Source organism: Semicossyphus pulcher, unplaced genomic scaffold (assembly GCF_022749685.1).
Source record: "Semicossyphus pulcher isolate SPU_LCO1_2020_fin unplaced genomic scaffold, fSemPul1.0.p SCAF_10, whole genome shotgun sequence".
Taxonomy (NCBI): domain Eukaryota; kingdom Metazoa; phylum Chordata; class Actinopteri; order Labriformes; family Labridae; genus Semicossyphus; species Semicossyphus pulcher.
Window position 1 is genome coordinate 8,336,203 of NW_027211604.1, and position 16,631 is coordinate 8,352,833.

At 43.4% G+C, this 16,631-nt stretch overlaps 2 protein-coding genes across 4 annotated transcripts in view; both read left to right on the plus strand.

Annotated features, from left to right (window-relative positions):
- The first annotated feature begins 1,019 nt into the window (after nucleotides 1–1,019).
- LOC138600102 (oligodendrocyte-myelin glycoprotein-like) lies at nucleotides 1,020–4,656 on the plus strand. Its single transcript, XM_069671695.1, has 2 exons — nucleotides 1,020–1,027; nucleotides 2,161–4,656. Exons 1-2 carry the CDS (start codon nucleotides 1,020–1,022, stop codon nucleotides 3,578–3,580), a joined length of 1,428 nt encoding a protein of 475 aa, XP_069527796.1. The 3' UTR covers nucleotides 3,581–4,656.
- A 9,903-nt stretch (nucleotides 4,657–14,559) lies between these two features.
- The window catches only part of LOC138595947 (RNA-binding protein Musashi homolog 2), a 292,330-nt gene continuing 290,258 nt past the window's right edge, over nucleotides 14,560–16,631 (plus strand). For all 3 annotated transcript variants that reach the window (XM_069667486.1, XM_069667503.1, XM_069667495.1), the window contains exons 1-4: nucleotides 14,560–14,704; nucleotides 15,029–15,069; nucleotides 15,363–15,444; nucleotides 15,978–16,062. In XM_069667486.1, the coding sequence (XP_069523587.1) occupies nucleotides 14,643–14,704; nucleotides 15,029–15,069; nucleotides 15,363–15,444; nucleotides 15,978–16,062 (270 nt within the window). In that variant the 5' untranslated portion in view covers nucleotides 14,560–14,642. The remainder of the gene's footprint in view (nucleotides 14,705–15,028; nucleotides 15,070–15,362; nucleotides 15,445–15,977; nucleotides 16,063–16,631) is intronic.

Here is a 16,631-nt window from a genome sequence, read left to right on the forward strand (position 1 = left end):
AAATTGATTGCATAGCTTAAATATGTCCTCTTTATGGTTAATGAAAGGATTTCAATGTCAGTGCAGGTAGTTGCTGGAAGTATAGGAGTGCAAAAAGAGGTTGCTAAGGAAGTAAGGAACACATTGCAAAAGAGGTATTTTGTTCAGTTTACATTAAGACAGGTGCAGAGGACTACAAACGAAAAAGACTCTCTCAGCTGCTTTGATGGAATATATTAGGAATGTTATGCAACCCTGATCTACACTGGTGAACCGTTCCTAAGAATCAGAGATGATTAGGTGCTGTGTAAGTACAGCAATGCAGTGCAGACTGAAGGGCTGCATGTATTGCTGACATCAAGCAGGAAGCAGCAGCAGACGAGAGTCCTCCGCAATAAATCTTGAAGGTTTTTGTGGCAGTGTCTAAATTTACACAGGGAGAAATAACAACCAATTACAGCGGGGTCTTACTTTGTGCAGGGATTCTTTGGACAGGGGTAATATTGATTTGGGTGATAACAGCCTAATTTATTTTGAGTGCAAACAGGAGTGAAATCGGTCAATTAATCTCACCACAACAATCGCTGTCACTTTACATGCAGAAGTAAATCCTGAAATCCAGATAAGGGATCGAGGAGTTTCCTTTGCAGCAGCCTTGTGTGCAGGGACCCCTCCGTTACTCGCTCCATTTCTCCTTACCCCCCCCTCCTAACACTTTCCCCCACACCAGCACCCCTCCACTCCCTCACTCCCTCTGCACAGAGTAAATCCAGAGGCTGCAGTAGTGCATGATCGCTCTAACCTAAAAGATCCATATAGCAGGCAGAGAGGACAAGGGGACCAAACTGCCAGGCAGAGAGGACAACTTCAGAAAACCTGCAGTGGACAAGAGAGCAAGGGTCAAATTGTACGAGGCTTTGGAAAAAAAATTCACCTTCAGCAGAGCAGCAGCTGGTCCCGAGCTTGAAAGCAGGAGAGGATAGGAAGAGGGGTTGGACAGAGAAAAAAAAGGAGCTGAGAAAAGTGACTGGAATGATAAGATGAGAAGGTGAGTTCTGGACTAAATTCAAACACGATTTTTCACACACACATTCTGCCACACCCCGGCTCACATGTACCGCAGTGTCGAGCTCCTGGCTGTGTCTTTGCTTGCCTTTGCACCAGCTGATGCATGAGTTCTCTGTGGAGTCATTAATAAAACCCATCTATTGAGCTACTTCTCCTCCTCTGGGAGCCCGGGACTGACTGCTCTGATGACTGAAGACACAAACTGATGCCAGGGAAAATGACTACAGGGATTTCTCACGCTCTGTGATGAATGGTATTCTTGAATAGACTAGAAATATCATCTTACAGAGCCGGTCAAATGTTGATCAGTTACAGAAAAGGACACATTTCAACCTGCTTTTGATGCTGCAAATATACAGCACGAGTATTTCTTAAAGGGGCACAGCTCCAGCATCCCTGAAAACATTCCTGCAGGCAGCCTGCAGGGTGAGAGGAGTAAGTTTAATGTGAATGTGTGTATCTGCAAGCAATGCAGTGATGTGCAGCAAGCATTAAGCACCCTTCTGTGACTGTAAGGTACAGTAAGAGAGAGAGAGAGAGAGAGAGAGATCCCGGCACAGGGTGGAGCTTTGAAGAAACGATAAAACAAGTTTTATTCAGCACATTTTTCTGCAGTTACTTAGAAAATAGATAGAAAATATATGCTCCCTGTGTTTCCTATCCAAGCACACTGCGGGCATAACTTTTACTGCCACAGTTTGTCTCCGAGTGTTTTAGGAGGACCAGGTCATGACCAAGGTTAGAGAGCATCAAGACCAAGACTTTGGGGAAGTCGAGACCAAGACAAAGGTAGTGCAAGACAAGTCGAGACCAGAAGCAGACCAGTGCAAGTTCCACACTGCATGACACACTAAACTATAATGTAGATCAAGTAAATCATAGGCATCAATCTGGAAGACCCACATTCCCATCAAAACACCAATGGAAAACTCCAATTTTGTGATGGCCTGAGCTTCTTGAGTGAAAGAGAGAAAATACTTCCTAAAGGGATCTTGACACCGGTCTCAAGTCCAATACTGATCTTGAGTTCTACATGACTTGTGCATCCTTTAGGAAAAGAGGACATTGTGTAAGACAAACCCTAACATCCCCATCTCTTTGTCTTTCTTCTAGCAGGCATGTGCTGCTGAAGCTCTCCCCTCATGAGGCCCTTCTGGAACTCCTGCTCGTGCTCTTGCTGGGGTTGCGAGTGCTGGCCGTATGCCCCTCCATGTGCTCCTGCAGTCCCAGCCACAGGGAGGTAGACTGCTCCTGGAGGGGTCTGAGACAGTTGCCTGACGGCCTGCAGCACAACGTTCACTCCCTCAACTTGTCCCATAACCGGTTCCACAACTTGGACGACCAGCTCACGGCGTACACCCATCTCCGCTTCCTCGACTTGTCTCACAACCGGCTGAGTAATTTGCCCACCGGCTTGCCTCGGTCACTCTGGAACCTCTACGCAGCCTCCAACCGGCTCCAACTCCTGGACAAGAATGATACAGTCTACCAGTGGAATCTGCGGATGCTGGACCTCTCCAACAACAAGCTAGAACGGGCGATCTTCATCAACAATACCCTCATCAATCTGTGCATGCTCAACCTGAGCAACAATCACTTCCGGACTTTGCCCACCAACTTGCCTGCAGAACTGGAGACTATTGACTTGTCAAACAACATACTTGTAAAGGTGCTGCCAGGCTCTCTAGACCGACTCATCAAGCTAACTCACCTCTACCTGCACGCTAACGGCCTTTCCTCGCTGCCTTTTGGAGTGTTTGACAAGATGGCGTCACTTCGAGTCATCACTCTTGGTGACAACCCTTGGGACTGCCACCTTTACGCCGACATCGCCTACTTGCTCTCCTGGTCACAGCGCACCCCTACACGCATCCTGGGCTGTCCCTGCCACACCCAGCCTGTCTGTGGAGGGGTGCGCCCTGGCAGGACTGGAGGGTGGCACTTTGCCTCCTACAACCTGCCCCCCTTGGCAGCAGGTACTCAGGACCTGAGCTCCATACCACCAGAAGGTAGCGTCACCGGGTGGTGGTACTTGTCTGTTTCGTCTCTGCTAAGCACCCCAAACACCCCCAAAGAGACCGTGAGCACACAGCATGACCCCTTCACAGCCACACCCATCAGCTTCTCCACCCTAGCATCCAGAAAAACAGGCACACACCTAACTATTAATCATCTTTCTGTGGCAGAGCACATGCTACACCCTGATTCCCACCCTGTTTCTCGATCAAAGGAAACCTCCACCACTGATCCCCTCCACGCCGCAGACACATCCTTGGTTTCTGACACCAACTTCATTACTGCAACACCCATCAGAGGTGACGCGGCACCAACAACAAACTGGTTCTTCACAACAGAGAGCCCCACCACCCAAACAAAGAAGACAACAACTCTTCGCACCAGGAGCGTGAGGAGGCAGAATCAGTCGCCTCCGAGTGGCATCAGCAACAGCAGCCCGGCGGGCGCTACCTGCTCCACGCTACCTTTCCTGCACAACCTTGGGCTTGTGTATCTCATTCTGCAAAGAGTCCTATGAAAGACAAAGAAAAAACACTGAAGGTTCAGTGTTAAATCTGCACAGCACAAACAAATCCAGCACAAGACTGTTTATGGTTATGTTTGTTTAATCCCAGCTCTCGCAGCAAAAAGGCCCTTTACAAAAATAAGGGCCTTGTGACACGTTTCATAATTCCTGCTACGCTGATTATGATAGGACGCTACCTTCATGATAATTGGAAAAAGAAAATGCATTACCTTTTTAATATCAATTTTTACAAGCATCAAAACAAATGCACTGAAACTATTTGAAAAAACAACATTGCAATGAATATAGCTTAGCACATGGTGGCACTATACATTCAGGTATTGTGAAACTGAAAGTAGCCTGGTGCAAGTATAGGCCAAACAATTTCATTTTTTCTACAACTGTTGCCTTGATTTGACTGATGTTATCTTGGTGGTATATTTTTTAAATTTAAGTCAGATGCATTGGCTTTAAAAAAGAAGGTAGGAAACTCAAAGTCTTGATTGACTTATTTCAGCTCTATTTTCAAAGATGTCCTTTAAGCCTGCCTGCCTGTTTCATGCAGCAAACCATATTTCTCACCAGAGGAGCAGCACAGGGAGTTCTGTACGAAACTCTTCATGACACATACAACATTAGAGACTCTGAGGGAAAACAAACGGACAGTGTTGTGTCACCGTCTTTAACAAACTCTGAGTGCCGAGTGCTGCCTCTGTATTTTGATCACATCTCAGACTTAAGTGTCCTTCATGATTCAGTGACGCTGGTGAAAATGATCTGCATGGTGATTGAACGTTTCAGGAATGCTAACCCTCTTCTACATCGCCGCAGAAGCATTAAAGCATAGACATTCTCCGCTTATTTAGATGAAATGTTAAGATATTCCATATTGCATTTAGGATAAATAACAGTGATGTCGCAGCCTGCAGGTTTTCACCTTTAAGAAAGACCTTTGCATACGGTGCCAGAAGGTGCCAAAAGAGCAGGAAATGCATCTCAGCAGGCTTTCATCTGAAAAACATGAGAAGAAAAGAGTGCCAGGACGCACTTTCTGTAAAGTTAAATAAAATATGAAGAGTTATTTACAACCTTTATGAGTGTTTTTTGCCTCAAATGTTTTTACACATTTTCTTTTTTCACCCAAGAAGTCTTTGAGTTACTTTTGATCGATACTCACAAAGGTTAAAATCGAACTCATCACAGTTAATCACACCAGAAAAATACATCTTCTTATCTGTTGTTTAATGGACATTGACTCTATACGTTTTTTGCTGCATGCAGATATATTTTGCTAAACAGAGACCAGGCCAGAATAATACATGCTCTCTCTCGTGAGTTTATAGATATCCTGAGGAGAAGTGAAAGCATGAGCAAAAACATCTGTGAGAGGCAAGGGCTCCTTCCGGTGTGGCACAGGGGAGTGTGAGCCCGGTGAACAGGTGACTTAGAACCGAAAGAACACATTGTAATTGATAAACATCTAATGTAATGCCAAGCGGGCCAGGGATCGCAGCTGAGTAAGCGACCAAAAAGTCACGTGGAATAAGACAACAGAAGTACAATATAAGAGAAAGGAGCGATTCTTAAGATTTGCTGATAAAGTAAAAAAAAAGAGTGAACAAATAACCGATGACGTAATCTGCACACCAGCCTTCATGCTGACAACTGAAGCACCTGCTAGATACAAAATGTGTATTGATAGCTTAGAAACAGAAGACACAACAGAAGCAAAACTTGCGGTTGGTGAAAGAAAGTTAACTCGGTTTTCATTTCCCCCATCGGTTCCTCCTTTCACTTTCGCCATCATTTAATCACTTGTTAGTTCCAAAATTCATATTTCAATCATGTTTGTCATATAGATCTGCTAATTCTGGGTACAGTCAACCATCCAGCTAAGATAGTTTTCAAATTAAAAGCTTTTTTCTGGGACATGAAAAGACAAAGATGAAGTGCAAGACTCTGAACTCATGTTGCATCATTTCTGTTTTATTGAGGTCTTTTTATAGTCCTGTATTCGCTCACAAACATCAACATTGCGCTTCCTTCAGTGTTGCAGCTTTAATATATTCTCACTTATAAGCAGATCCATCTCCATAAGAGGTAAATTATATAAATATAACTCATCTTGCTGCCTCCTTTCAGCTGCAGAACTTCTTTTCCAAGTTCTGTAGGTGCCAGCAGTGAGCCGGCCTGCTTGCCAATTATTTTCTCAGTAGACAACACAAAGCAATGTCAGATTTCTCCTCAGGCTTCTCCTAATAACTGACAAGGTGTAGAGGGCTAGCATCATTTACTGCTGCCATGCCTCCCCTCTTCAGCTCTCCACTCCGGCTTGTTGTAAGTGAGCTGCTTTCTTTCTTTCAGCCACACTCAATAAGACTCGCAGCCAGTGTACTTCTTTATACCCGGTGACCCCTCTGACCTCTTGTGTTCTCATGCATTTAATTCCCCATAGGCCTCATGTATCATCTCACAGAAAGGCTTTTAAAAAGTTTATTGCAATATTAACGCAGGCAATCATGGGGATTGTGCAAAAAGTTTTTTCTTTATACATCTGTGTGTCTGTGAGTACGATCGCTACGAGATCACAGAGCTGGCTCGACAACATGCTGACAGGTTCTTGGACTCAGTTTGGAGCTGAACCTCTTTTCTGCGGCTGTTTACAGAAATAACAGGGAGTCCAGAAAACAGCCTTTTAGCTGTTTCCCTTCTGTAATCTTTCCCTGCAGTAAGAGCAGTCAGAAGGCCACCGCTGTGTAGGTGCTGAACCTGTGTGTGATTATTCCACTCACCACTCCTAAAAGGAAAACACGAGAGGCTGTCTCTTTTTAGAGCCACCTCCATGAACACACACGAGGACAGAGACACATAAACACAAATGACATCAGTCCGTCCTCTGATTACATGTAATCAAAGTGCCCTCTGGTGGTGGTGGGACAGAAATGACTGCTCGTCCTGAAACATTAGTCACAGACGATACTTGGGAAACAACATAGCCCCTTACGCAGAATATTAAAGAGGACGTACCTTTGTTTAGAATGCACAAAACAATTGCAGCAATTAGAGGACTTGATATTTTAACACACCAAACATGCAACAAATGTTCAGATTTGGAGTAAAATGTTATAACTATGAGCACTTTTATTTTATATATATATTTTATTTTTATTGAATTTTAAGGGGATTTATGGGACTTTTATGTGCCAGCCAAGAGATGCCTGTCTTTAATCACACACTTATAAACAATGTTAGCCAACACAAAGGATGTGAGGCTTGACAAGGACAGAAAACTGCTCAAACAACCGTTAAGAAGATGAAGTAAAGCAACATTATGGCACAGGGAGATAGTCAGGGTCCTCCCTCAAGAAAGAATCAACGCAGTTCTGAATGTGATAGGACTTATTTCTTTCTCTGGAAAAAACCCTAAAAACTAAAATAAAGAATAAAATAGATAATTACAGCTAGAATGTTCCAAGTTCAAACCCTGGTTCGGACGCAGTGGGCCTTTCTGTGAGGAGTTTTGTGCATGCGTGGGTTCCCTCCTGGTCCTACATCTTCTTCCCACAGTCCCACATGCTGGTTAGGATCATTGGTGACTCTGAAATTGCCCGTAGGTGTGAGTGTGAAAGTTTGTCTGTCTCCTGTGATTGACTGGCGATCAGTCCAAGGTCTACCCCACCTCCCCCCCAGTGACAGCTGCTGGCTCCAGCGCCCCGCGACCCTGAACAAGATAAGCAATACAGATAACGGATGGATGGATGGACAAAAAAAAAACAGTTACAGGACTCATTGAATTATATTTTTCTCCCAGCACATCGTTGCGGGGAGACTGGAGCCTATCCCAGCTGCCATCGGGCGAGAGGCGGGGTTACACCTGGACTGGTCGCCATTCAATCACAATCAATGAATGAAGCTAACGAGCATGTCTTTGGACTGTGGAAGGAAGCCGGAGCACCCACAGGCACGAGGAGAAACACCACACAGAAAGGCCCCCTATACGTCTAAACTGGGATTCGAACCAAGAACCTTCTACCTGTGAGGCGACAGCGCTAACCACTGCACCACCATGCAGCCCGATTGATGGAAATCAAAGGAAACTTGTTCTTGACAAGGAAATAATGCAAAAGCATCACAGATAACCAGCAATCTACAGTCGTTATGTACACGTATGTGTTGCCTGTTGGGATCAACATAACAGACCATCGCTCACATACATGCTGGTGCAAAGAGTTGAATCCCTTGAAAAGACCTCTACAGCCTGCTTATGGCTGAAACAATGGCTGCCAATTTCGACCTCCTCAGAGCCTGCGTCACAGTATCAATTGTAGCCCAGAATTAGGCTGCTCCCCAACCAAAGGACGCTCCAATGTTGCAGATAAAGTTTATCTGATAAACCTAATCTGTATTGACAGCTCGGGTCTATATGCCAAGGCTCGGCATCCCTTTGTGCCGAGAGCAATGTTTTCCAGTCCGGGCAGTGATCAGCTGAAAAGCAAAATGTGTAAGAATGTGGGAAAAAATAACAAGGCGTACTCGAGCAGCCCGAAGACTGATGAGACAGGCAAAAACTGTAGCCTGCAGCGTAGTGGGGGGAAGCTGAGGATATGGTATCTCTGGCGCTCGTCTCAATGGCACAGACAAGGCAAGGTCACTGTTAAGGTCAGTGGTTGCAGAATAAGAAGTGGTTGGCAACTGAGAGAATATATGGTGGCAGCCAGTTAGGGGAGAAAATAGAGTAAAAAGGGAAGGAGGGAGAATTGGTAGAAAAACAAAGAATGACCCGAACGACAGAGAGCAGCGTGTAGCTGGTGTCCTGAGAGGCCTGATTCTGCAGCCTCGTGAAGACATAGAAAATAAAAGCATTTGAATAAAGAAAGTGAGCAAAATTAGGAATCATATTTCTTTGGGCTACAAATCCCCAGGCTGATGTTTACTAGTAAACTAAAGCAACCACAAATTCAATTGTCAGCATGCAAGAGCGTGTCTTATCAACATGTTCTGTGATGTTGCGTGATGAAGGGAGCATCGTGCACAGCTGTCCTGAGCAGGGTTTAAACAAAACACGGTTAAAAGTTCCTGTGCTATATTATTTTACATATTTACATAAAAGATAACGAGGAAGGACTCGCTGCAGATAGCGATGGCCGTTTACAGCAGCCAATAGCACTGATGTGTCGGCAGAATTTATAGTCATGTGTGAGTGAAAGGACAAAGCCAAAAATTGTGCATTGTGAGGGACCAAGCAAGAAGGGGAAAGGACAGAGGTGTAATAAAAAAGAACATTTATGGTATTTTAATCGCTGGTAAAACAGACTGAAATTAATTCTGATGACTGTATGTGACCTACAAAAGCAAACCCGACCATCAGCGACAAGACTGATTATTGCCTGAAATTGCTGGTGGGAGGGGGGGTAGGTGTCAGATGAAGCGATTGCCTGCATGCTGCTTTTGTTTACATTTTCCAGGGCAAAAATTTAAAGTCAGCAGGACAAAATCAGCAAAGAGATCAGAGGTACAGCTTTGTCCACAGGGGGCGCCAAAACCTCCTCACAGGAGCTTTAAGATAAAATAAAGATATCAGCAAAAATAAGTCAAAAAGGAGGTCAACTAAGCAATAAAGAAGGAAGACTTCAACACAATTAAACAGACCTCATTCCAAATTGACCCACGTGGAGTTTTATACATAATGGACTATTCCAAAACAGACACAAGGGGAAGCTAAACTCGCTTCAAAATTAAACATTGAGATATGAACATGAGTAAACTGTCAAAATGAACTATTACAAATAATTAAATTTCTATCCTGTAAAAAAATAAACAAAAAAAGTTCCCCCTCTTTCAATCCCCTTGTTGGTCTCTCCCACTTCCTGTGGGCGGGGCTTAAATGGCAGGGTTTTTCAGGTGCTTTTGCCAGGAGAGCTCAGACTAACAAAACAGAGGAAAAAGGTAAGTATTACTTTGAAAACTAGATCATGTGACAGCGAATTGAACCATGTGACAGACTGTTCACTAAATTGTGTGCACCCAACTTAGTCATAAATGTAACAAAGAGTGATTTATTGTACATGCATAGTTCATAATACAACTCTTGAATCCCACCAGGGGTGCTCTGCCAATGATTTAGCTTTTTTAATCTACACAAACAGACATGCAGGTGCAGCTAACATCCGCTCTTAGACGTCGTATCTTAACTCCGACCGAACAACAGCAACGCTAGAAGGAGGAAGTCTTGGCTGAAAATACGTCATTGCTAATCACTGGCTATGCAGGAAGCCCCTAAAAGTCTCTCATCGCTCCCAGAGGCTATATCATCGTCAGACTTTAAAAACAATGCAGTATTTAGGATCCCACCCCCAAAAATACGTACAAGACAGGGACAGTTTCACATTCAGCCTGAGTGTGGGGAAAATAGGACTACCACTTCCTCTGCCTTGACAGAGCTCTCCAAAAGGCCAACACGCACATCTCTCTCCCCTCTGCTGACTGTACAGGTGATGGGATGTCTCCTCGCGCTGCTTTAATGCCACTCGTCATCATCTGTAACACACAGCTCTCTCTCCTGAGTCGTCCAAACAGGCAGACAGAACATCCCGGGGAGCAGCAGGGGCACGAGCTTATCTCCCAGCCCAGTGGAGCAGGTAAATGATGTCGTCATCTTCCACTTGTGCTGGAGCCTGATTGGTCTGAAGAGCCCCACCATGCAAATGGGCTTTTAAGAGTGAGGTCACAAATGCACATTTGCAAGATAGAGAGATTGTTGCGCTAAATCTGCATGCATAGGCAACGTATTTTGTAAAACTGTGTGAAAAGGTGTGAGCTACTACGAGCTACTTTATGCTACCTTGAGGTGCTTTTTGGCCCTTAGCTCAAGGAAATATTGCATGTTTTAAATTTGCAAGGATAATTTTTGGAGCCTTGTGCATTTTAGATACTTAAAAACTTAATATTACAGTTCATTTTTTTAATAACGGGGATGTCTGAATATCACAGCAGCACATCTACCTGGAATGCTAGTGCGTAGCCTCTGGCTCAGTTTAATTAACTCATCTGCGTAGTTACAGAGGGCATAATGGGGGAAGAGAAATCACTCATCACCCGAACATCCTGCCTACTGATCTGACTTCAAACACTTTCTCTATGGGCTGACAATTGTACCAAGCTTGTACACGTTGCCAGCAATCCTCATGATTAGTCAGCGAGGTTAAAACACATCCACCCTTTTGTAAAACATGCAGATCAATAATGAGGACAGGAATTTTCTTTATTAAACCCATCAGTTTATGATTAAATACTCCTATATGGCCGGAATAGACTTTGATAGGATGCTGAGTTATTCCAGGCAAGATGAAAGAGCAGGTAGACGTGCAGTTTGGTGGGTGGCTAATTCCTGAAATAGGCCTGTCAATTATGCATGTGTCGGTTTGGCTCCCTCCCTTGCACTCTGAGAGGTGCTTAAGCCCAGCAAAGACGAAGCAGAAAGGAGAAGAGGACACTAGAGGGAGACAATTTGTTCACTTGTGCAGCCTTGTGCACAGCTTCCCTCCGGATTCTGGATTTCTGTGTAATAGGCCCTCCTGGGCACAGCACAGATTTCTCAATCCACACTGATCAATATGGAATCATTCACAAAATATGAAGGATTAAATTAGCATCTCTGGAGAGTTTCAGTAATATCCGTAACAGATTCATGTGCCTGATCTCTCTTTTGGTCTTGAATCAATACACGTTGGACTCTCTCACATGTCAGTGCGTGCGTAAAACACATGCTGATGTTGTGATAAGACTTCAAGTGTCCTTTTCAAGGAATACAACCACATGTTACCAAGATCATTACTTCTGTCTCAAGGTGCTTAAAGATAAACATTGTTCTGTGTTTCATGCACAGATGATTTACAGAAATGCACGACAGTTTCCCCAAGGTCAAGGGCAGATTGCGAGGGTGCGAAACGATTACTGCAACAGGAAACAGGATGCCTCTTCTCAAAACAGCATCTCATAACACTGCCGCTGAGTCTGTCGCTTCTCTCGCTTTCTCTTTCCCCTCGGCTCTTTCACACACTATCAATTTTACTTCACCCTCAATCCCCAAATCCTCCAGTTTTCATGCAAAGGCTCGGTTAGTTACAAGCATTTTTGCACGCCGGGTTTCCTCTCTATTGAGAAGAGGTTCATCTTTCAGCACTGAAGGCAGGCTACAGTTTCACTCAACTTTTGCATAGAAAGCAAATGGTGAATTGTTATGATTGAAAACAGATGACTTTAAAGCGTGCAGGATATAAAAATGGGTCCACTTCTTGAAATAATTCCTCACGTCATTGTCTTAAAAGTCTTCAGCAGCTGTCACCTTTCCACACATTGCCAAGCCGCGAGGATTTTACCGTGCGATCAGCATCACTTTCAAGTAAATGTGTTGGTACACACTTAGCTGTAATATAACCCTTCTTTTTCCCCCTCACTAAACTCTTAACCGCTCCAACAGCATGGCTGTCAGAGCAGCTAAAGTTGCTAAAAGAAGAAAAAACATCTTAGGCACTTTTTATCAGGCAGTGGTGGCTGCTCAGATTAAAGGCTAATTTAAAAATCTATACATGTTTCTCCTTCAATCATTGTAGAAAGAGAAATACAAACCCAAACCTTGAAGTAGCTTTGCCCGTGAAATACTGAAGATATTTGCTAACATATGATATGCTAGTTGACTGTAGTGCCCTGTTTTGATCTCAGATATAATAAGGCATGTCTGCTCTCGCATCGGCCTGTTTTGGGTTCAAACCTTGTTCACAACCTTGATCAGATATTGTAAAACGTCGCACCTTTAATGCACCGTCTCTGTCACGTTTGACTCTGCTCTCTCCACGGTCTAACAATGAATAGGATGGCTATGACAACAATGTGTAAAACGCAGAATAATTCACAACCGCACTGTGAAAACCCGGGACCCCGGTGTTTTTTTATTTGAGCATAAAACAGAACCTTCTCTTCATGTGTTAAATCCACTGTGATTTTTGCACACCTTGTGATGGGCTTTAAAGCCTGTTGTTCCTCGGAGCTCGGCTTCGGCATCAATTTATATCCTCCCTCTCTCTTCTTTCTCTCTCTGTCTGCGGCTGCATGAGTGGATGCGATTTTCATACATTCACATTTGAGGCAGAAGCTGTAGGATGGAGGCAAACATTACAGAAAATATAAAACAATCTTTTGGCAGATTGCATTGGACAGAACAATAGTGCTTTGAAGAATAGGACTCCTACGCTACCACTTATTGCTTCTATACCTTTTATTTTAGTGGTTCAAACAGCTGTAATGTGGAGTATCCCTTCACTAATGACTGAGTTTCAACTGTTAAATTGCCAAAAGTGTTGTTATTTGGGTTTTATCTAAGTCTTTGTTTCAAAAACATGCTGCCTGGCCAGATAAGACATTCCCTCTGGTGCTACACTGAACAGTGAGCACACACAGGCCCATTCAAAAAACTGCACTGAATGCCAATAATGAAATAAGATCACAAGTCACGTTTCCTGCAATGTTTAGTCTAAGTATTCTCATGCGACGTTGAATGAAAACTGCATTTATATAGAATTTATCGTCCGTCATTTAAAAGAGATATTCCTTATGTTCTACTAAAAGCATGCTGTGCAGATAATATACATCAAAAAGTATTTTTCCCACGGCAAATATCACGCATGTTCATTTTATTCATTCATTCATTCATTACCCTGCTTCTTCCTCTTTCTTCGGGGTCACGAGGGGGCAGAGGCAGCTTATCTCCTCACACTCGGTGCAGAGGGCAGGCCTGGAAGCTCATTACGGGTCATCTACATGAAAAAGATCTATAATTACTCCACCGCATGTATGCGTACTATACTTTATTGATCCCCACAGGAAAAGTCTTTGTTGGCTTTCATAATGAATATAGCAGTTAAAGGTCAGACATCGGGGTCAGCTACAGATACCCAGTGAGTTGCTCAGGGACTTTTTTCTGCAGGATTTAAACCAGCGTGAACACAGGTTTTATGGCTCAGGAGAGTTTCTGTAATAATCAGCCCGTATCACAGAGTGAAAGTGGACCCCTTGTATTTCTTAATCTGCATACTCTGCAGCTACTACTGAACATTTTCAGTGAAACATTATCATAACATTGTTGACAGATAAAGACTTGGTGCTGTAGCACGCTTATACTGGTCATGTTTAAAGTCAGAAGCCCAGTAAGTTTGCACCCTCTAAGACAAAACACATTTAAATAAACTTACCAAGAATCACCTTAAAGGCAAAATGTTTCATTTGGATATTGTTGGTATGATATAGTTCGCTACCGTTTAATATATAAACTTTTTCTGAGGATTAAACACTCAATAATTGTATTTTTGTGTGCAAATAATAATAATATTATAAACATCACATATTTATTTTTAAATATAAGAAGTTGTCAACCCACTGGTGCTGCAATACCACATTGCATGCAACTTTTAGCTGAATGGGACTTCCCTTTTTTTCCTTATGAAACACTTGTGTGCCATAGCAATCAGGGTAATTTAAATATTTACATGCAAATTAAATTTGCCCTACTTTTTGCTCCTGTCTAAGGGACTATATTGCACGGCGGAAGAATAACATTTTACCATAATCAATACAAAATAATCGCGTTTCTGCGTGGTAAATGTTTACTCTTCAGCTTAATAACAACATGTAAACATTATTTGTTTAAAACAACACTTCTTAGACAAAGTATTTTTTATTTTATTTGTGTGTGTCCACTGACTTAGATGAGCAATAACCCACTTTCACCTCTAGTGGCTTATTGCTTAATTAAATGACAAATCGGAGGATTGGTTTGCAGATTGCCTGAATTGACGTCAATTGGATTGGTTAGGTGACAGAGGCAGGCTCCGCCCCCTGTGGGCCAAGGTAGAGCATGCCGAGAGAGGGAGGAGGGAGCAGGGGGCTGAGCTGATCCCACGTGTGACGCTTTCATTCCCGGCTCAGTAATATTCTCATAGCGGGGCTTTGCATATCTCCTGCCGTATCTGTGTGTGTCTGTCACTGTGACTGTAGTCCCAGCCTATAGTTTGAAATAGATATGGAAGGAGACGGGAGTCAAGCCACATCCGGAAGCCTAAATGATTCACAACATGACCCGGGGTAAGAATCTTTCTAAATTTAATCCTTAGGTACGATTTTTTTCATGTTACAACATCTTGGAGAGGACTTCGACTGCCGTGCTGGATTCGTCCCCACAGTACGCACTTAAACCGTGCACGGGTCTCTTTCCAGATGCAGTTTTAAAGACCTGAGCTTTGTAGCGAGAGTGGCCTCCCCCTTTCATGTAGATAGACTGTAATTACCAAGCGCGAATGTGTTTTCATAGTCTTCCTTTATCCTTTAAGGTCGCTTTTAGAAGTAGTTAGTCGTCAAAATGGCCGAACTGACATCTGGACTCACTTCTGTTGTGTTTTCCCCTTACAGTAAAATGTTTATCGGTGGCCTCAGCTGGCAAACCTCACCAGGTGAGACTGTTATTCTCTTTTACAGCGTATCCAGTATTTCTTGTTGTTTTGTCGCTGTGACTGAGTGCTCGGTGGAGCTGCTGACGGTGTATGTGCGAATGTGCACTGTGCAGTAGTGTACTGTATGGGATATCTCACTAGTGTGTGCGCACGATGTTATTTTTGATCTCCGTCCATCTGAAGTCCTCTATTCGACCCCTATGCGCATCGCGGGGTGTTTTTGAAATACAGTGACAACAGCATGTGCCCATATGTTTCTGTCAAATGACCCGACATATTTTCTCTATCCACAGACAGCCTTAGAGACTATTTTAGTAAATTCGGAGAAATAAGAGAATGTATGGTGATGAGAGACCCCACGACAAAACGCTCAAGGTAAATACACGGCTTTCCTACTTTTCCTTGCCACTGCATGTAGCGATATCGCTTACTTTGTCCGTGTTTAGTGTTAATCCAGCGTGTATGTGTGTTTCTGTGTCCGCGCGCGCATGTGTTCGTGTGTGTCCCTGTGTGCGCGCGCCTGCGTGTGGTTTCACAGCAAGCCAGATAAGCTTAAATGCTCACTGCTGTAAAGCTGCAGCCGAATGCAATTTGACATTGACTTTGTGACTGCACCACAATGTTGGTGTAGTGTCGTCTCACATTGTTACATAGCAAATTATGAGCAGCAGTGTCCTCACTCACTGTTTCTAATCTGCCATAGGACGTTTAAAATGTGGATTAACATTGAAAGATAAATATTGTAACAATATTAAGGTCATATGAATATTATGACTGCTCTCATGCAGTTTGATGTTGCGAGTCAAAATATTTTTTTAGCACCTGCATATACAAAAATGTAATTTTTTGTTTATTTTGATTTGTGCATATTAACATTGTTGTTTTTGTCTGTGTCTTTTGTCTTGCAGAGGATTTGGGTTTGTTACGTTTACAGATGCTGCCAGTGTAGATAAAGTCTTAGCTCAACAACACCATGAATTAGACTCAAAGACGGTGAGTTAATTTCATCTACACTCTTATACCAGTACTATTTCTTGTTTTTGTGTTTGCTCTCTCCTGCATGCTGACATAACTGTGTGACTGTTTTTTAACCGCCTGAGGCCTTTTGCGTGGGGAACACCTCCTAAAGTTAACAGGCGGTGTGGATCAAGGTCATGCATAAAGGCTAAATGCATGATGGTCCCTTCAATGCTAAGCTTGGCAATAAAACACAACTCCAGGGTGAATATTATGTGTTCACTTTCACTTCTCTGGATGAATGGGGCTGACACGCCCCCCTTCTTCGCTGCGGCCACATGTGCACTGTGCACATATCTCATGTTCCACTGAAGGGCGTGCTGTCTCAGGCCCGCTGCCTCGCTGTTGTTTGACCCAGCAGACATTGCATTGTATCACGCCTGATGTACTGATACTGCTGGTGTGAAAAACAACACTTTCCCCCCCAAAATATCGCCCGCTTGTCACAAACAGAGTTCTGTTTTTGTCAGTAAATTTAAAGCTCAAATGACGCTATTGACACTAATTGTTACTGCAGTGTAAAATAATTTGATTATCTAATTGTA